At 43.7% G+C, this 20,985-nt stretch overlaps 1 protein-coding gene across 5 annotated transcripts in view; it reads right to left on the reverse strand.

Moving 5' to 3' along the window:
- LOC137877374 (histone-lysine N-methyltransferase 2D) overlaps positions 1-20,985 on the reverse strand; it is a 61,107-nt gene that overhangs the window by 2,041 nt on the left and 38,081 nt on the right. For 4 of the 5 annotated variants that reach the window (XM_068717241.1, XM_068717243.1, XM_068717244.1 and 1 more), the window contains 5 exons: positions 16,813-17,052; positions 5,437-5,507; positions 4,843-4,953; positions 3,924-4,021; positions 775-844 (listed from right to left, as the gene is read on the reverse strand). In XM_068717241.1, the coding sequence (XP_068573342.1) occupies positions 775-844; positions 3,924-4,021; positions 4,843-4,953; positions 5,437-5,507; positions 16,813-17,052 (590 nt within the window). Of the gene's footprint in view, positions 1-63; positions 430-774; positions 845-3,923; positions 4,022-4,842; positions 4,954-5,436; positions 5,508-16,812; positions 17,053-20,985 lie in introns of those variants that run through there. The other variant, XM_068717245.1, reaches the window with a different exon arrangement.

Raw genomic sequence — 20,985 nt, forward strand, 5'->3', positions numbered from 1 at the left:
TCTGTTGTGAGCGTGTGGGTGTGTGCGATTCTCAGCCTCAGATTACCTCAACCTGTTTCAGGTCTTGTTTGAGCGCACCTGTTTGCACAGTTAATGCAGTCAAGGTGATAATTGCTGTGGTAGGGGGAATAATCCCTCTGGCAATCAGCCCATTCTCAGGTTCCTCCTGTCTTTCAGTTGCTCAGCACTTCCTCGTATGAATGAGGGCCGGGCCTGCTTGCTAGCGGCCAGCTGGTAGGCTAGTCCCGGTCCATCTGAGATGAGCAGTGTGTCTCGGGCTGATTACAGGGCTGGGCGGAGTGGACTGCATGTTCACTGCTGGGCACTTTAATGAGATTAGGGCTTTGCTAATCTATGAAAAGGGAAAAGCACCCCTCTCTTTCTTCCTCTGGCTTGCTTCCCTCATTTCTATGCATGCGGGCTGAGTGTCTTTCATTTAAAAAAAAGAAGAAAAAAAAAGGGCTAGCTTTACAAAGCATGCTTTGGAATTGCTCTTCAAAGTGTTTACCAGTATTTATTTCATTATAATTATACCCGCAGAGCCATGAAAGAGGGGCGGAGACGGAGTTTGTGGCATGAATGTGACTCATGTGAGAGTTAATCTGATGTTGCGTGGAGGCAAGTGCACCTTGTGAATACAAATTCAAGAGTATAGACGTGTGTGTGTGTGTGTGTGTGTGTGTGTGTGTGTGTGAGTGTGTGGGGGGGGGGGAGACCATTAGCTAGCAGACGCTTAAGAGAATTTGGGAAATGCAAGACAAACTTTTATATTACCTTCGCTTTGAAGAGCCTCACTTCTAACGAGCGGAAGTCCATGTCGGTGATTAGTGATCGCATAAACTCGCTGGAAGAAAACAGCATAATTAACGCATTAGTTGGTGACAGTTGCTTCTGCAAAAGAACACGTGAGCATAGTTTAAAAAAAAGTTAATTTATAATCAAGAGAGATTAAATCAAAAGTGACTTCTCAGCTCCTAGTATGGTTCAAGCTGGATCCTACACTTCCCATAAAGCAACTCAATAGTGTTTTGTGTTACACCCTTCCTTCCTGGTGAATGCCAACGCCCTCTGCTTGTAATGTAGGTTCTCTGTTATAAATTAAAAGATAACCCTGACGCCTTTTGTGAGCCTCAGAGGACGTTTTAAAGTGTCAATGAATCTTTGACAAGCCTACATTTGTCCAAACAGGGTGGTTGTGAATTACAATGACAACTATGTCATCCATCTTCAATCCAATCAGTGTAAAAGTGCTGTTAAATACTTTGGTGGCCGCTGCAGACAAATTCGGGACAAATCTGTTGGCGGCGGCGGGTGATTTTTGGCGGGTCAGTCCCATGCGATGTTGTGTGCAGAGACGTGATGGTAAAGTGTTCTGAGCCCATTGTGGTTGCTCACAGTGGCCTGGCTGCCAAACAATACGTGGGCACACGTGGACATCCCGCCACAGTAACGGATAAAAACCGCTCTGGTTTTGGGGACAGTATATGTGTGTGTGTGTGTGTGTGTGTGTGTGTGTGTGTGTGTGTGTGTGTGTGTGTGGGGGGGGGGGGGGGAGCTGGAGCAGAGTGAGCGGGGGTGAGCGGGGGTTAACAGGGGTTCGTGTAGAGGTTAAGGGAGGGAAATAAGCGACCGGGGGCACACTCTGGTGCAATGTGACCACTGGCAGACCAACAAAATCTAGGTCCACTCGGATAATTAGAGGGAGACACGACCGATTGTGTTGGGACAGAGCTCTCCTGTCCAGCGTGTGGCACAGCGACGGTCGTCTCTTCTCTAACGAGCACCCGGTGTTAATGAGCCCCTCCTCGCCGCACGCTCAATGGCCTGCTAGAGCGAAGAATGGCCGAGCGCTAGGCCAACGAGTGCAACGCACGCCTGAGCGCTCCCTGCTCTGTGATTGGCCCTGGTCCTCTAACTACAGTGCAGGCAGTGGCTTGATGGGGATGAAGCGAGACAGGGCAGCTAATGATCATTAATTGCACTTGGTTTGCAGTAAAAGAGTCCAAAATGCTGGTGTGCCAAGGACACTGGCGTGATAATGGCTAGCGTAAACGAGGGTCTAGGGGACTGGTGATGGGGAAGATAATAGCAGCCTAACCCATTTTCTTTTGTCGTCCCTCCTCTGGCACCCCGCTGTGGTCAACACAGAAGACTTCTCGCTTACGTAATGCCCAACATTTTGGCGGTCTCCTCATCGGGGAGCCAGTATGTAGTCCGGCGGGGGGTGAAGGGACGCAAACATAATCTGACCTAGTTTTATTTGACAGAATTGAGAGTTGTTTTGGGATACTTTTGAGCGGTATGCAGGGACGCAGTGCTGACCGGGTAGGAGGGAAACTCTCTGGAGGAGGAGGGAAACTCGCGTTGGTGGTCTCGGTTCATGCCGTCTCATGGTTTCACCAACATGCTCCGCTCCTTGACCCATTTAATCCAGCGAATTTCCCGGAGCGAGGAAACTTCCAGTAACTCTCAGTGCACGGATGCACGCTCACAGATCCAACACGAGCAACAAGGCGTGCGAGTGACATAAACAACGACTGCGACGGCTCCACCGACGCCGTTTGGGAATCCTGTATGGCAATGTGCTTCTTGGCAGACCATGTGACTTGCCCTGAGGGAATGTGGCGCCGTGTGAGGTGGACTTGTTGGGGAGCACAATGCTACGCAGGGACAGATGGGCTGAGTCAAGGGCCAAAACAGCACGGCACAGAGGGTGAGAGGTAGGCAACAAGAGAGCCGCAGAGATTAGAGACATGTGAGGGACGGACAGGGAAAGTTGAAAAGAAGGGGGGTGCAATTAGTGCAAAGTAAAATCAGAAGAAAAATAATTATATACAAAAATCACCTCCTCAGATTTCAAAGCCTGACATGATCAGAAAGGCTGATTGTGTAACTACTGTTGCAGCTTATTTCTAAAATAGGATTAGAGACAACAGGATTAACTGAAACAGGTAAGAGGATCAATTTAGTTCAGTTGGGATGAGACGACAGAAGGATGCTATTGTTTTCTCCTTGTTTAGGAGCCGGCATTATGAACGCCGATCTCCTCTCTTATTATTCAAATTGCAAAAAGGAGTTTAGTGAAAAAAGGTTTAATATGGTCATTCATTATCATTACTATAATTGCCTCCATACAGAGGAGACACCCTGGTCTCTCTGTGCCAGTGGAGCAGGCAGTCTACAGGCCTCCTCTAATACACGACACAAAGGGCCGGCCGTAAATCAGAGGACCCCGTGACCCTGACCCTGTCCTCGCTGAGAGGGAGCTCTCACTCCGGGGTGAGGGCTTTGGGAGCAGGCCTTGACCCTCGGAGACCTCCAGAGTAGGCTTGGCTCCACACACTCCTGTCTGTAGGAAGCTTTACACCCCAGGGCAGAAAAAAAACACAGCGATGTGTGTGGGAATCTGCGGCATATGGGTCATAATGTAGAGACACGAGGACGCTAAGGACGAGTTCAAATCAGAGTGATGTCTTCTGTCTGCACAGGGTCCGATGAAGGAATGCAAGTATCTGTTATTATTGATGACCCTGCAGATGAATGCCTGCTCCCACATTAACACCCTCAAACGTCTTGTTTTGAATATTCAATTCAAAGTTATATAAATTAGAAATAAATCTGCAAATCCCCACATTTGAGAAGCTGAAACCAGAGAAGGTTTAGCATTTTAGCTCAACAACTTGAAGCCAACGTCGTCGTTTGATTTGGTCGTTTGACGTGATAAGGCCGTTATCGCGTCTAAACTAAAGTCACAAAACGTTTGAAGACGCCAGAAGAAGAGGATCAAAGAGAGCCCCACACACGACGACAAATTAACTGGAACAAATTTGCGTACACACTCTTATTCTTATTTATGGCAGGTCAGGGACTCCTCTTCCGGCCTCATTGAGGAGTTCAGAGTGTGTCCGCTGAAGGTCACTTACTCCATGGCGGCTACTTTCTGTGCCAGGCTTGCAATCACAGCAAAGAGCCTCAGGTCCACGAGCCCATCTGTCACTCTGAAGTCCACCATCTCTAGGATCTAAGAAAAAGCAGAGACATAAAGACATAAATTTAGCTCAAAGTGCTGCAGTGTCTATTGCCGCATTTCCACTGGATGGTACAACACTACACGGCTCCACTCAACTCGCTCTTTCTTGATTTTACATTAGCAAAACTTGTAAATAGTACCTGGTACTTTTCTGGGATCAACTTGGTCCAAGTGAGCTGAGCCCGTAATAGAAGGTGACGTAAAAACAGTGTAGAGCAAATTGTCAGCAGAGCAACAACGGGACATCTTTCACTAACCTGTCGGTTTTAAATAGCCGTCAAGAGCAAGCGCAATTAATTCACTCGACCCGGATTTTAAGAAAATATCCGTCCGTAAGAACTATGCCATACTATTGACAAAGTGCAGACGTTTCTCTGATTGGTGGAAGAAGAAAATAAAAAAGACATGGTTTCAAAAAGTGAGTCAAGTCGAGCCAACTGAACCATGCAGTGGAAACGAGGCACAAGTGCAGCCTCATAGAGCTGCTAACAGCCTGTAGACTCCTAATCTTTGGCAAGGATTGACAGGGCGCTGAGTGTAGTAGGCTCTGTTCAACATGGCGACAAAGCCAAATGTCATATCAGTTTATTATCGCTAAGTTGAGACTTTTTTTATCATCGTAAAGACTTGGTAGAGTGCATTTCTTTCAAATGTCAAAAGAGTTGTGCCACTTTTATGATGTTTGGTTGTGTTGGAAGCTCCGATTGGGCTGTTTATATGTCAGTAAAACGTAGTGTGTGTGTGTGTGTGTGTGTGTGTGTTTAATTAAATGGTTGTGTATCTGCATGTGTACAGATACAGTAAAAGCCGACCCTGTAGACGTAGATTTCTTCTTCGTCAGACAGCAGCTCCGGAGGGATGATGCTTTTAAGAGCAAGCAGAGCCTGAAGGCAGGAGATGTAGCCGTCACCATCACCGTCCTCCTGCAAAGAAAGATCATCATCATCATCACCACCACCGAGATCAGCGGTTCCCCTTTTTTAAGGGTCTAAGAGGCAAAAGTATCCAGCAGACAATAATTATATATATATATATATATATATATATATATATATATATATATATATAATTTGGAGCATGGAAGCTCATTCTTGACCTCAGATTGAGAAAATAAAAAAAATCTTTCTTTTATCATGCTATTAAATTCATTCATCAATCCATTCTAATAATGGGTGAAGTCTTTTATTAAAAACGTTTGCTGTTTGTCTTGGTTCATATGTCAGCACATTGAAACCAAATGATGAATCTATTTATTGATAAAAATAATTGTTAGTTGAAGCCCTGTTTTCATCCTCATTGTTGTTGTTAGAGAAAAATCACCTTGTTCTGAATAAGGAGTGCAACATATTACAGTGAGTGACAGAGAATATCCCAAATATAAAGGGTTTGAATGCCTTTTCACTTACTGCTTCAAAAGCTCTTTTGTACTCAGCCAGCTTCTCCTGACTGAAAATGCAATACTTTGCCAAAAAGTCGACTGCAAAGAGAAGAGAAGACAAAGACAAACCTTTAGAGCTTGTGGAATGAATATGAACTGGACTTTCTGACAGCATTTGTTCATTTGTGCATCACATTTTATACCATTTCATAGGAGTGCTTTCCAGCTTGAGAAACAGAATTAGCTTCTCTCTGTGTGTACAGACTGGATTAGAGCAATATTTCTCTCCTCCGGTCGCACCAGGGTCATGGAGGACGGACAATACAGGGCGAGTGGTTCACAGGGCGTCCAGTTGGCCATGATTGAGAGGGGGGGGGGGGGCGCAGAGTGGCACTTGGCTGCAGAGTCTTTTTTTTATAAAGACAGAAAGTGAGATGAATAGATGCTGGAAATTAAGCGGCCAAGAGCTTGAAATGAGGCACAAGTTAAAAAAGGGACCAGTTATTATTACATCCTATTAGAGCTGAAAAATAAATGAATTAGTCGATCGGAAGAAAATCAATCTGAACCTGTTTTGATAGTAATTTAGATGATTTTCTCAAGCAAAAAACAAATCTATAAACAGCTCCTCAAATGAGATGATTTGCTGATTTTCTTTGTTGTAGGTGAAGAAAAAATATCTTTGTTACAAAGTTGGTTGGACATCTCTCTGTTTTCTGTTCTTTTATAGAACAAACAATTCATCAAGAAAATAATGAATTGGGATTAATTAATTTAATTCACGTTAGAGCCACAGAAATAAGCAAAAGAATATGCAAAAAAACTTTTGGTCAGAATTAAAAATTAAATAAAAAGACCTGCACCGTAACTCAAATGTAATGACGAATGTCTCCAATATAAAAACAATGATTACTCGAGGGGGGACAAACCACACCCATGAATATTTCAGGAGGCAAATTTGGGAGGGAGAGTGACTTGGGAGAAAAGAGGTGTAGAAAATGGGGGCTTTTAAGCTGCTGCCACTTCAATTTAGGAGATGAGAATGAGTCTACTGAATAATGAATCTATTCATTGGTTTGGAGAAGAAAGAGGAGCAACAGAGTTGATATCAGTCTGGACTTAAACCCCTGGACCTCTGGGGTTTCTCCGCAATAGCAGGAGGGCTGTTTGAATCCGCCATTTATCAGCTTAGGCCTAATCGAAACCAGGCCTTCCCCGGCCTCGTCCTTTCACATGCAAAATGTTACATTCGCTTCTAGTCAACTTGACTTGTTAAAGCTTGATTGATCAAAAAAAAAAAACTACGGGCCGGCTTCGCGCATCTGTTTGCAAATATCTGTGATGAGAAAAAAGGGCCTGCAGGACGAGGAGGATCTGGAGTCACACATGTAGCCTCCGCTCAGCCCGCATGGGACCAGATTTAAGGTCCTCTCCCTTCTAAAGACACCGATATTCACACAGCGGCTGGATCAGAGATCCGGTCAATTTGCTAAAGTGAAACGGCAGCTTATGCCAGAGAGTGAATGGATCCACCGTCTCTCTTCTACAGCGAGGCAGGCTGAGGGTCACCGACCATCTGGAGGAGAGTTAGCCGTGATGACCTGTGGTTTATTATCATCATCAACACAGCCTCTACTGGAACCATTCAGGTTATAGATGTGTTATTATCTTACGAGTCCACAGGTGGAAGAGCATCTACTCACATACTATGTTTGAATCCACTCTTAATATACTTACACATTTCCATTTTGTACGTTTACTCCACTACATTTCATACATACCTTTACAGCCTCGTTGTCTTGACTTACGCTCATGTGACTGTGTTGTAGTTCCATTATAGCCTAAAGTTAAATTTGTATGTGCATTGTATGCACTCTGGTCTTGTTTTGGGTTGTGTATGTACTTACACCACAGCGGGGAGACTTTTTTCGTTCCAGGCAAACATTAAGACATCAGTGGGACCAAAATCCCTTTAAAAGATGCAACACCGACCGATAAATTGGTCCATATTAACTTGTTGCAGATATATCGGTATCGGTGTATATGTCAGCCAATAAATAACAAATATATATTTTTGAAACATTGTCACTATTCTGTAGTTTCTCCAGCAGACAGTAGAGACACGTTTTTCAGCTGTAAAATGACCTGACCAGTACATTTCTTGGTCATAATCACAAATCTGCAATTATACTGGAAAGCAATCACCAAAAAGAGTTGTTTTAAGGAAAAGATATCGCATAGTTTATTAAATCATAAAACTAACTATGATAAACGTTACTATGATATAAACTGTCACTCTGAACGAAGCAGAGTTCAACCTCAACATCAGCCCTGACTACAGCCTTGTGTCTGTACTACAACTCACACACAACACACACACACACACACACACACACACACACACAGTGGTGCTGGAGGAGGTCGGGGGGTCCCTGTCTGAGGGGAGCACTCCGTCAGGGAGTCAGCTGGACAAAAGGTGCAGTGGAGTGAGAGATTGAGGGAGGAAGCGAGGGCGGGTGGAGGAGCAGGACAAAGCCGAGGCAGTAAAGCCTCCTGCCTGATAGCCTTATCTGATTCCACTCCAGCGCTTGATGGCTTTTTTTTCACCCTGCCTTTAAAGCGCACAGGTTGTGCCTTTGGTGTGAAGCCTAGCAGAAAATGTTAATCAAGAGAGGGACTGTGTGGAGAAAGGCGAGAGAAAGGGGAGAGTCACTCTGTTGAGGCCATAATCTGTAATGAGACCGAGGCGATTCAGTTGCAATTGAGAGAGGAAGAATGGGGCCATGATGATGATGATGAGCAGGGAGGTTCGCTCATTCACTGGCGTTTGTTTTTCTGTTTTGTTCCTTTTCTCTCGCAGAGTCACTGCTCGCGCACCGGTCCGCGGGCTGCAAACAGCCGCGGGTCACAACTCATTTAACGCACACGTGGGCGCCGTTTTCAATGTCTGCAGCTGACAGATGAAAAACACTGCTGACTGCTCGTCTGACAACTATTGGTGCTCATCTGTGTATGATTTATAGTTCCTTTTGTGACCTCTATGCTTTTTTTTTTTTTTTTTGGCTCTGCCTGAAAACGCTGATAGCTGGTATCAAATGTCCTGTTAAGATTCATAATTGTGCCATTTTAGACCTGAGTTTGATAAGATTAAATATTTGAAAAGTTTGGCTTCTTATGTTAAATAAAAAAGTGTTTTGTAGAAAAATAACAGCATTTTTCTGCAGTGACATTAGTAAAAGGTATAATAAACAACGTATAGACTGATACAAATCATCACTTATGATCCAGTAGAAGCGTGTGGTGGTGCCTGTATCTGCAGAGACTCGGCCCTCTGCCTGTATTTTTTATTTCCTTCTTATTTTGCTGTGTTTGAGACTCTTCTGGGCGTCTGCAAAGAGCATTTGGACCCCGTTGGGGATGTAAAACCCAGCCAATAAGCAGAGTGTGCAGCCCGTTCTCATTCCCAGGTCAAACACCGTCGCTTTGTCCCGCCCCTCAGCGTACTGAGGCACAAAGCATGTGGCCCTCTTTAGCGTCCGATACAAAACGACGGAGTTGTTAAAACCTTTTGGACCCTAGACCAATTTTTAGGCCCTCAGCTCGAAAATAGCATACCCATACGATAATGAGTGTAGCGTTGCAACTGTAAGGGCTATTTCAATACTTTTTGTATTAAAATAACCCTAACACTTGTGAGATGTGTTGATATGTGTAAATATCAGTATATATGTTACTGGTTAAGAGTAGATTAAGCACAAATTGAAAATTCAAATTTTCGAATGAATCCAGCTGTTTCATTGTAATTTTATAAACTATATAATTATATATTTCACTTCTTTTATCACTAATAGTGTTCAATCTATCCATATGCAGCAGTTTGGCATCATTTTGAGAGCCTGGATCCTCTCTCTGAGTCTTTGTCATCCATGGGATTTTATTGTCTGAATTCCAGTTTTTTTTATCCTCCAGGGCCTTTCAGCCTGTGCGAAGGGCCGATTTGACCCAATGAACGTTCCATAGACGCGTCACAGCCTGCTCTGTTGAAACAACCTAACGTGACTTTGAATGACAGAATCCGTTTGCCAATCAGAAAATAAAAGCTTTGAATTCACACAGAGACGGATGAGCTGCGCAGATCGATAATAAACATGAATGGATTCATTTATTTTTTTGCTACAGAACATCTCAAAGTAAGGAGCTGATTTATGATGTGATCGATTATGCGGATTATGATGATGGCTTTTTTTTTGTAAGTAAAACTGCGAGGCTGTGTCGTAGCGGAATGTGAAAAAATGGCGGTGACCGTCTGGTCGCAAGCGAGCTCCGGAGCTAATGGGTGTTAGCATTGAATTAATTTTTCAAAACATTATTGGCATAAATGTGGCGAGTGGGACTGCCTAGGGGGCGCTATATCAATTGTGTTACTTGGTATTATACTAGCTTTGTCATATGTTGTGTTTGGAGTGTGTACAAACAGCTGAGATGACTTTGTAGCGCAGGAGCTGCAGTTTGAGCAGGTATGCGGCATCATTATATCCGTTACTGATGAGTGCACGTTATGAGTGGATTCATTTTTGGATGCATGCGTTGCCCCCGCCGGTGGGGGCGCTCGGGCCAGATTGGTTTTAAATCACTGTGTGTTTTTTTTACGTGCTTCTGTGTGTTTCCACTGTCAGTGTCTTTGCTACGTGGTGCTATATCGAACAGTGACAGACCGAAAATGACCTCACAGGCACGATGAATCATGCTTTTGGCTGCATTCATTCAAAATCCGGCACCTTCTTGCAGGTTTTTGGGGGAGGTGTGGCTGTATTTATTTTTAAAACACATGAACAGGCACTGCCTGACTTCTGCTGGAGGACATTCCAGGAGACAGCAGTGGGGAGAGGAGCATTTTTCTCATAGACTTCTATACAGCCAGAGGAGTCGCCCCCTGGTGGACAGGAATGTAAGTTTAAGGCACTTCCACATTAGCTTCAGTGTACAGAACTGACGCCATAATATATATATTTTTTTTACAATAAACACTTGAAATGATGAAGGCACTTGACAAATGACAAATTAGTACAAAACCAGCTACATTTATATGCTAGAAAAAAAGGACAATCTTTTAGTGTGTACTTCCATAACTGATTTGTCAAACTGTGTCAGAGCTAGGATGCAATTTATAACACACACACACGCACGCACGCACGCACACACACACACACACACACACACACACACACACACACACACACACACACACACACACACACACACACACACACACACACACACACACACACACACACACACACACACACACACAGGTCTATTGTGTTTTTTTTTAACGAGTTCCCTTGTTTGTTGCTCTTTCCCGCTTAATCCCAGACTTTTGTTTCTGCTCCTCATCACACTGTATAAAGTGTCCCATAATTCCTTTAACAAAGGTCACATTCAGCAGTGGAGAGGAGGTGACCCCCTTTTCTTAATAGCAGGAGAATGTGCAACATGCCCCATAAACAGCCCGGAAATATGTGATTAAGAGCACGAATTTAGAGCAAATAGCATTCTCGCACACACACACACACACACACACACACACACACACACACACACACACACACACACACACACACACACACACACACACACACACACACACACACACACACACACACACACACAAACAGAGTCTAAACCGAGCTTTAACTGCAGCATATGAGAAATAGGTTTATGGGATGTTTTGGGTTTAAGTGTTAAACATGTGATGATCCTGTAAATCTACTGCCCCGACGAGACGAGACAAAGGCATAAAATATGAAGTGTGGCGCAGGAAGATAAGGAGGTAAGAGGACTAGAGCGCCAAAAACCTGAGAACCAGGCCAAGCGTATCATTCCACAATAGTATAGAATGAGGTATTGTCTTTTTTTAAACAGGCTCCACATCAAACGTAAAGATGGAAATCTTATCTGAAAAAAAGTGTTGCAGGAGAAGCCCAGTAAACCAGCAGGAGGTGCAGGAGAAGTGACTGAGCCGGTTTCCAGACCGATGAAGCTCGTTTCAATATAATTTGTAGCCTTTAAATGTGTGATGTATTCAATCAATCTCTACTCACTTCATCAAGTAGTACAGTTTATTCTTACATGAGTTTGATGCTATGATACAGTTGAGATGTTTGTCACACAGATTTAACTGAGCCTGTGAAGATTAAAGGATTAAGACTAAAGGATCAGTAAAGTCTCTGTTTGAATGAAACTTAAATTATTTCATATTTACTTAACATAGAGCAATCAATCTCAACCATTTTTAGCCAGAATCAAATGCTTTTTGTGATTTCTAATTAATTTATATCACATGTCTGTTTTCACTTGACATTTAAGTGTCTTTTTCTGTTGAAAAAAAAGTAAAAAAAAGTATTAATTCTATGTTTCATGTTGTAAAACAATAAAACATGAAAACTTCCAACAGGGAAGTAAACACCTGTCAATTTATATTCGCAGAGATGAGGTATGCAGGTAGTACAGGTACATGAAGAGCATGAAGAGCAAGACTGTAATTACAATAACCCATATTTACGTGTTCCACACCAGCAGTGTCCTGTGCTCCTGCAAACAATAAAGAGACTCCTCTCTCATAAGCAAAGACAGAATTAGCATGACGTTGTTGTGCAGTCAAAGAACACAATGTGTTACCCCCAGAGACCTTAACCAGGACCATGCTCTCACCCTTATCCTGACAAAGTAGCAACTTAGGTACTATCAGACCAGTATGAATATTATTCATATAAAAATGAGGCTATTGAATAACATGTCAATAGTCATTCATCTGGTGTAGCTCAGAGACGGTTAACAACGCTTGTTTAACGGCACACCGACACGACACCTCTCTTTATCCTCTTAAAACCAACCTGCCCGACAACGACGAACCTATTTCGCATACCGAAAAAGGAAAAAGGGGTTTAAACTAAACAGGAAAGATGGGAAAACTGTTATTTTGTAGCTAGCAAGGTAACGAAAAACAAGCATACCCAACAAACCGGTGGGGTAAGAAGATAAAATATTGTTTATGTCAGTCAAAGTGCAGTCATAGTTTAACGATCGACCTGACAGTAAACAATGGACTTCATGGGACAATATTCACAACATGGATTCATCTTTATGAGAAAAGGTTTTGATTCTTTTGATCTAGGAATGGACACAGATTCAGATTTTTCTGTTATCACTTTTTCCCGTCCCTCGTTTACAATGCTGGTAAATCTGAATGAATTATGCTTTGGTGCTCGTGGTTTCCAAAAAAACGGACTGAACGATTGAATGGTGGAGAATTAAACCGATACAACGATGTGTAGCATGTCCACATCGACCACTTGAGACCTGGGTTTATTTATCAAAACGTGTAGCCACACCCAGCGAGTACAAGAGGAAAGGTTGACTGATTTTTGTATCAGTCAAAGCTTCTTAAAAGATGTGTCCAAGACAATAAAGACCCACAATTATACGAATGCTGACTGGTACATCAATATTCAGAGCGCCTCACCGGTGTTGTATAAAACAGTCTTTTCAGAGCAGAATTTGGCAATGTGTGCCGCTGTCTCTTGAGTGGGTACTACAATGTAAAAGAGGGTGACAGTATTTGGCAGCATTCTCCCGCAGGCGCTGTTGTTGCTCCGTGAACGCACGACTCCTCCCCCTCACTTTCTCCAAAAACACTGAGCAGTGTGTGTGAGTGTGAGTGTGAGTGTGTGTGTGTGTGTGTGTGTGTGTGTGTGTGTGTGTGTTTGTGTTTGTGTTGAAGGGGGCGGTTATAGCTCTGGCAGAAAAACAAACAAAGACAAACGTAGCGGCCACACTCCTGTCTCTGGCTGCACGCCACCGGCCTCACCACAAACCACAACTTATTGCACAAACACTCGCAGCGGGTCTCACACACACACACACACACACACACACACGCCTACGCCCCAATCAGCTCCTGCCGCAGATCCACACCGATATGCCCGCCGAGGGTCCAAATCATCTGTCGTATTGCAATACCAGATCTCCAGAGATTACCTCACAAAGCAAAATCATCTGCTCTTATTGCCCCGCCGCTCCTTGACATTGTGCCATTAATAAGGCCATTGTGGAGGGCGCTCTCTGTTTGGACGCCGTATAATAGACTCTTTGACAGATTGACTCTCTCTCCCTCTCGGCCCTATGAATACAGCGGGCATATTCCACGCTGCCGCTCATCAATAGGCGAGCTGTTTGTTTGCCCAGTCATTCTGGACTGATGGTAAATACATAGAGGTATTCCCGACCAAAGGCTGAGCAAACAGGGGTTACATAAAAGGCACTGTACCCAAACACGCAGTCGAGACGTCCCACCCACCCACCCGCGCGCGCACACACACACACACACACACACACACACACACACACACACACACACACACACACACACACACACACACACACACACACACACACACACACACACACACACACACACACACACACACACTAATGCCCGTACCCTCCCTTCATCTCTCTTTTAAGCGACTGGTCTTTCTTGTTCATTCGGTCGACCGTACGAGTCTTTTTAGGCTCATTCACTGTTTGAAAACAACAATTAGGGCCTGAACTCCGCCCACAGGTAGAAGACAGTAATAAAGGTTGCTGCTGCTGGTGGTGGTGGTGGTGGTGGGTGGGTGGGGTCAACGCACGGCTGGCTTCAAGGCCGCCAGGTGTTCCATATCAACATTGACATTCATCAGAGACCTCAGCCCACAGAGTCCCTCACACAACACACGCCGTCGCTGGTGAACAGGCGCTAGCTGCTGCGGCGTGGCAACACAAAGGAGACCACAGCTACTTGACATCAGTGTCACCCCGTTCTCCACACACTCACAGTCTGCTCCGCCTGGGTCGTTCACCACAGTCACATATTATGGGGCCATAAGGCAGGACTGGCCTCGAACGGCTAACGAGTGAGAGTTGCACAAGCGTAGTCCCGACGTGCAGCGTGCAAAAGACCCGGTGGCAATCGAGGGGTCCCGTCTACACCCAGTGTTTTGCAGGTTGAATAATGGAAACTGCTGGGCACGAGTACGGTTTTAGTTTTTAGGCAGATGTAAAAGAATATACAGTAGGTGAATTATCAACTTTAGTCTTTGTTGTTATTTGATAACCGCTAAGAAATAAAACAATTTCTATAAGTGCAACTAAAAATGGACTTTGGGCAAGTGGATTTCTGACCCACCATTCATGGCTTTTAAAATAAAAAAAGTACCGATATGCCACTGGAGAGGTTTAAAGATTAAAAAAAAAGATTTTATCCTGTACCAACTTAACAGATGTAGCAGGCATTATAAATCCACATTGGGAGCAGGTTTGACACGACTCATCTCGTGCTGAGAACATAATTACATCTGGTCTTTGTGCTTATGTACATATTCTCTGTTCACTCTGAACACGAGCCGCATGGCAGCGACCGCTGACTGATGACAACCTGGAGGCTCACAGAGTTGAATGGATGGAGGCAGAGTGCAGGAAGATATAGGTAGGAGAGTGTGTGTGTGTGTGTGTGTGTGTGTGTGTGTGTGTGTGTGTGTGTGTGTGTGTGTGTGTGTGTTGGTGTGGGCTCTTTTTTGGGAACCGTTTGGCAAGTGGTCAGTGCTGGACCGAAAAGCAACAATTACATAAAGAGAGTTAGGCCCTTTCAGAGCCTAATGAGGGGACACAGTACAAGTGTCTGGACAAGAGGTAGTCTGTACACACACACACACACACACACACACACACACACACACACACACACACACACACACTAACAGCTACAAACAAACCACAGGTGTGTGTATTTACAAGGACACACACACACACACACACAACAAAACAAAAGGACCCTGGTGAATATTCAGGCGTGTAAAATACAAACTTTGTAGCCACACCAATAAACACAGTGAGAACAGTCAGCGAGTGTCTTTCTTCAAAGAATACAACGCACACATTGTACTTCTAGTGTCATGAGGAACTTCATTACATGTCCTTTAAACCGTAATCTAACCTTGATAACAAAGTTTTTTTTATTGATAAACACAAGTCAACGCTGTGTGATATGGAAAAACATATCTTCACAGGATATCCACCCAAGTCTAACCGTCACCTACACCTAATTATCATCGGATCACCAAAGTCACTACGATTAATCCTCTTGGGAACATGAATATCTTTTTTTAAATTCCATGGCAATCCATGCGATGGTTGTTGAGATATTACAGTGCTGCTACACTCCAACCCTAAACCAAAGCTGTAGCCTGACATCGCTCTGAAAAGCTGTCATATATGCATGAATACAAGGACACACACACACACACACACACACACACACACACACACACACACACACACACACACACACACACACACACCAAAGTCCATTCTCCTGTAACACAACAAAAGCTTTCCATTAGTAATAACCTTGCTGCAGGATAGTGAAGCCAGCTGCAGGGTTCTTCATCCTGCTTGATTATCGTCTGAACAAGCCCGTCCAATCAGTCCCTTTCAGGGGAGCCAGCCCTCACGGGAGAACTCTGACCTGACTAACCTCCGCAGAGGGCCCCTCAGCCTTGACCTTAGGTGTGGATGCTTATTGTCGGACCCGCCAGCCCCAGCATACTCACAAAGGCTTGAATGCCAGAAATTAGGCACTAGAGGGAAACTGGAGAACTCCTGGCTAAACTCCTGTTTGCAAAAAAAAAAAGAAAAAAAAAGGTACTTATAAAAAAATCAAGTGCTGTAATTGAGGGGACGTTTTGAGAGTCGAGAGGAGTGTTGGTAAATGCGTTGGGTGTTTGTGTTTTTCCACGTATCGTCTACTCTGCTAACAGGAGGCAAAGAAGAGTGTTGGCAAGCTGAGGTAGATTACACCTTCAAACGTGGCTGAGTTGGAAAAGCCCTTGAGTATAATTTCACACAAAGCATTTTCAACCAGGACCTGTGTCTTCTTCATCTATTGAAATGATTCATTCTGACCCAAATCTCCTCGCCTGCTTCAGTACAGCCTCCAGTGGACTCTTATAAGCCGACAGATAGTAATCAACCTGAGAAGCCTTTAAATTAATCACCTTCCATGTACAGTTTCCTTCAAATTTGACCTAAACAGCCGCTGAGGCATCCACAGTGTTTCCTTTAATTACCTAGACTGGTCCGCCAAAGTCTATTTTGTCCCACCACAGTTTCATAATGAACCGAAAATATTTTTACACCTGTGTGAAAGGAAAACAATGTCCAGAGAATAAAGGCCCGGAGGAAACGGTTGAAGATGTATTAAGGGTAATAGGTTTACTAATAGGTTTAGTTTGGTTCAGTCTGCCTGAATTTTAAAATGTAGTTTAAAGGGATTAAATAATCTCATTTTCATTAGATTAAAACTCACAGTCCTCGAAGTTGGAGCAACCTTTGTTGCTATTTGGCTGCCGAGGCGTGTCATCCTGCAGTTTGGAAAGCAAGTTCAGCACCTTTGTTTTTCTCTCCTCCATCCGTCCGTCCTTCTCTTCAGTTCTGTCGTCAACACTCCCGGGCCTCCTTCCTTCAGCTGAGGACTCGACTCGGTCCCCCCATCCCGGATAATTGGCCTCCTCCTCCTCAGTGGGGCCCCCTTCCACTCTGCTGGAACCTGGAGCAGAGAGATACAATATAAAAACACATAAAAATAACACTGTTTTTTCTTGTTCAGGACTGTGGTGATTACACATATGTATTCATGGTCAACTACGAGGTACGAAATAGCTACTTGGTAAAAAAAAAAAAGCCCTAAAACCATTTCAGCTCCTTTAATAAACATCACATTGTTCACCTAAATGCCACATTGTTCACCTAAATGACACAGTCACATCTCCCTTCGGTCCTTTCAGAGTCTCACTAAGGAGCGGACGCTCTCCCTGAAACTTAAACAGCCATCCATTTTGTCACTGACCAACCAATTAAGAGCCTGATTATCTCTGAATATAAAGTCCACAGAATGCACTCCTTAGTGTAGCAGAGCAGAGACAAAGAGCCTCGTCAATGCAGACTTGAGCTTAAGGAGGGCTCTGATTGTCTTTTGCAACAGTTTCCATTAAAAAAGTTTTGGACTCTTTTCTTCACGCTACTTTTGCAAACGTGAGTGTTGCCCGCGTTAGCGCACGAGCGATAATTCAAACGGGATACATTTGGTTCTATTCATTGGGAGGAGAAAGCTTGACCAGTCGAGTAGCTGACAGGCAGCAGATTCATGAAGCCGTCCACACGTGGTGGGCTGGATTCATTTGTCTCGTCGGTGAGCGCTCAGAGGTCAGCAGCCCAGATTGATGGAGCCATGTCTCATTTGACGGGCCGTCTTCCGCCACACTGCACACAATCACACGCTCCCGTCGGCCTCCACGTCCCGCTGAAGTCTCAATGTCACCAAAGCAGACGACGGGATGAGAAATGTATTCATCTATAGAGCGCAGAATTCATCATTCCTTGTGGGGTTTTTTTCATAATGCAGCATAAAGCAAATGTCTGGGATGTCTACAGTGACGTCATGATGAATGTGATGTGAAGATAATAGTTTTCAAAAATCTAAAACTTTTCCTTAAATGCCTCATACATAACATAAATAGAAATCTGTATTTATTTTTCTTTTAGATTAATCTGTTGTTTAATGATATGTTCTATAAAATATTAGTATCTAGTAGAAAATGCTAATTATTGGAGAAGATACTAGCCGCAGATGCAATAGCATGCATTTTTTCTGTTGTTGTGCTAACGTTAATGTTAGTTTGCGAACGACAGTAGCGTAGCTAGCTAACATTGTTCAACAAGTTATTTGCTACTGAACGTTACATTACCTAACTTTAGAAGTTCAATTACATCAAAGTATTATGGTTGCATCTTTTACCTTGGTGTTATTGGTGGAGGTTGTGTAGCATGGACGTGATATACTGCATTAAATATATGCTCCGTAGGATACTTTATTTATCAATGATAACAGCGATAAAACAATACACTATATTGTATATACACAATATTACACAGTGGCATGTTAACGCTATTTATTGAAAAGGAAACACGATTTTCCACCTAAACACACGTGACCATGGGTCCTGCTGGTACACTGCTGGCTTCATCGCAGACCAATGGGCAGTGGTCTTGGGTTTTTTCTCTGTGCAACTTGCAGCATTTTTGTATTTGGTTGTGTTTTCTATAATTATGCTTTCAAATTAGTTGAAACGTTTTCTTTATTTATTTATTTTCTTAAGTTGCAGTGTGTTGAGCTCTCAGGGCCACCGTACCAAGGTGACGTCTTCAAATTGCTTGTTTTGTCTGATCAAAAGAATCAAAATCCAAAGATATTCATTTTCCAGAGATATTGAACAGAGAACAGCAACAGAAAATCATCACATTTAAGAAGCTTGTTACCAAATGTTTGAAGTTTTTCCTTTATAAATGCTCCTAATGATTAATCAAGTAAAGGATTCATTGATAACCAATTTCCTGATGATGAACTAATTATTTCACCACTGGTTAAAAGTCCAAACTGTTCCTGTGGTGTACGCTCTCTAAAGTAGGCTGAACTACCAAACTAAAATTATTCAGGATTTGGTTTCCTCCCGTCCAAACCCTCCTATCCTAACCTCCAACACGGCCTAATCCGTGAATGCACAGCAGTGATTACTGGTCAGTTCAAGCTGGAAACAAGAGCCCATCTAAAAACACACAGAGCAGGTTACCATACCAACTGCAGCATCTGAACACTGCAGATAGCCGGATTTGGCTGCGAGCGAGCGGCCGAGTCAAATCCCCGAGTTCATCTGGAAAAGGCAGCCGAAGACAATAAACACACACACACACACACACACACGCCGCCCACCCTTCGTCCGACTCTCTCCAACACACACACACCGCCTGCCCTTTACCATCCAGGCACCAGGCCGAGGCAAGAAGGTTGGACTTGTATCTCTTTCTTTGCGTGTTTGAGAAAGGGATGAGCATCAGCGAGACAATCAGCGTGCCGAGGCTATTCACTGATGCCACCCAGAGCTTTCACCGCTCTATCTGCTGAGAGAGAATGGCAGAATTTATTATTCATGGGGAGGGGATTTTCCTTTCAGGGCTCCTTTATCGAAGCCTTTCCCAACACGTCACCCTCTGTATCAGCCCTGACAAGTGCCAATCAAAGAGTCCAGTTTTATTTGGGGGGGGGGGGGGGGACGCTGGAGGATTTCGGAGACAATAGCCAATGAGTCCACAGTGGCGGTGGCTTAGAGACAATGGTGACATGGCTACACTGTCAGTGTGTGGTCCTCTGGGGGGGAAACGATCCTTGCTTAGTACACGACTAATCTCTGCTTGCAGCATCTCTGTCTTTCTGGAGGCTAATCTGTCGCGTAGCTTCCTCAGCTTTCTGGAACAATTCACCGGGGTCAGTTCAGATTAGTGCTCTTTGTGGCCCCGCACATCGCTACATTCATTTGGACGCTAACATCTTTAGTAGCAGCTGAATGCTAAACTCTGGAGTGAGCGCGGAGTGACCGGGGCACAGTCACATGAAACAATTATGAGGGGAGGGATTATTCTACCTATGAATTCCTGATGAGCAGCAAACGGACAAAGGTCTTAACATGAGCCTCACTGGGGAGCATCTTATCGCAGCTTCACTTTAATCTCACAATTGGTCAACCGCTGTCGATCGATCCAGAGGCAGGAGGGCAATTCATTGATATGGAACTGGTGTCAGAGAAATTACTCATCATTAAATTTAAAAAAATTCTGATTTAATAAATTAAGGGTCACTGAAGGCATCACATAATGTCGTCTATGTGGCTCTGCTAAAGCTGTACAAAGTTTTAAAAAAAATGACATTATTCAAGTGCATTATGGGAAATGTAGGATGCAGTGCTTTTGGAGCTTGCCAGGATATTTGTGTGTCTGCTCTTTCCATGTCGACGTTCTTATTTTGACTCCAGTCTCTTGTGAGTTCCCCAAATGTATGGACGTGTCATTCTAAATTATATGAGTAAACTTTCGATCGTTGTTTTGGAACAGAGTGAATAATGTTGGTGACACCTTTAAAATTTTAAAGTTTTGTTGTACAAACTGCCCCAAACTATCAAATCAGTAATAATCGCTTATTTTTTTTTATGATTTCTTTAGTACTTTACAAAAGCTGTAAACACAACACTGACATATTATCACATTATAAAGTTGTTACAGTGAACGTTTTAGCAAATAGTTGACTTTAACACATCCAGCAGACACGGAGCAAAGCTTGCTTTCAGTTTGAGTCGTGTTTCTGTCCACCTGATTAATGTTAAGTCCCTTATTCACTCTACTTTTTACTTTGTTTTTGAGCTACACCACCTCCTGAGAAAAATGGCCTTAAAGTAGCTGGTTCGCTCCATTGTGTTCACCAGTTGGTCGCTAACTCTGTCGGACGTTTGGTGCTGAGCAGGTAGCCTACAGTGGTCTATGTGAAGCTGAAAACAGCTGCCTGCTGCTGGAAACGTGGTTGTTTGAGAGCTTTGAGACGGAGTTGTGAGTTAAGATGCCGGCTGAAAGACCCCAAAAAGCTGAGAGCTAAAGC

This window comes from Cebidichthys violaceus, unplaced genomic scaffold, assembly GCF_023349555.1.
Source record: "Cebidichthys violaceus isolate CVI_PGR_0920_01 unplaced genomic scaffold, fCebVio1.0.p SCAF_21, whole genome shotgun sequence".
NCBI classification, from domain to species: domain Eukaryota; kingdom Metazoa; phylum Chordata; class Actinopteri; order Perciformes; family Stichaeidae; genus Cebidichthys; species Cebidichthys violaceus.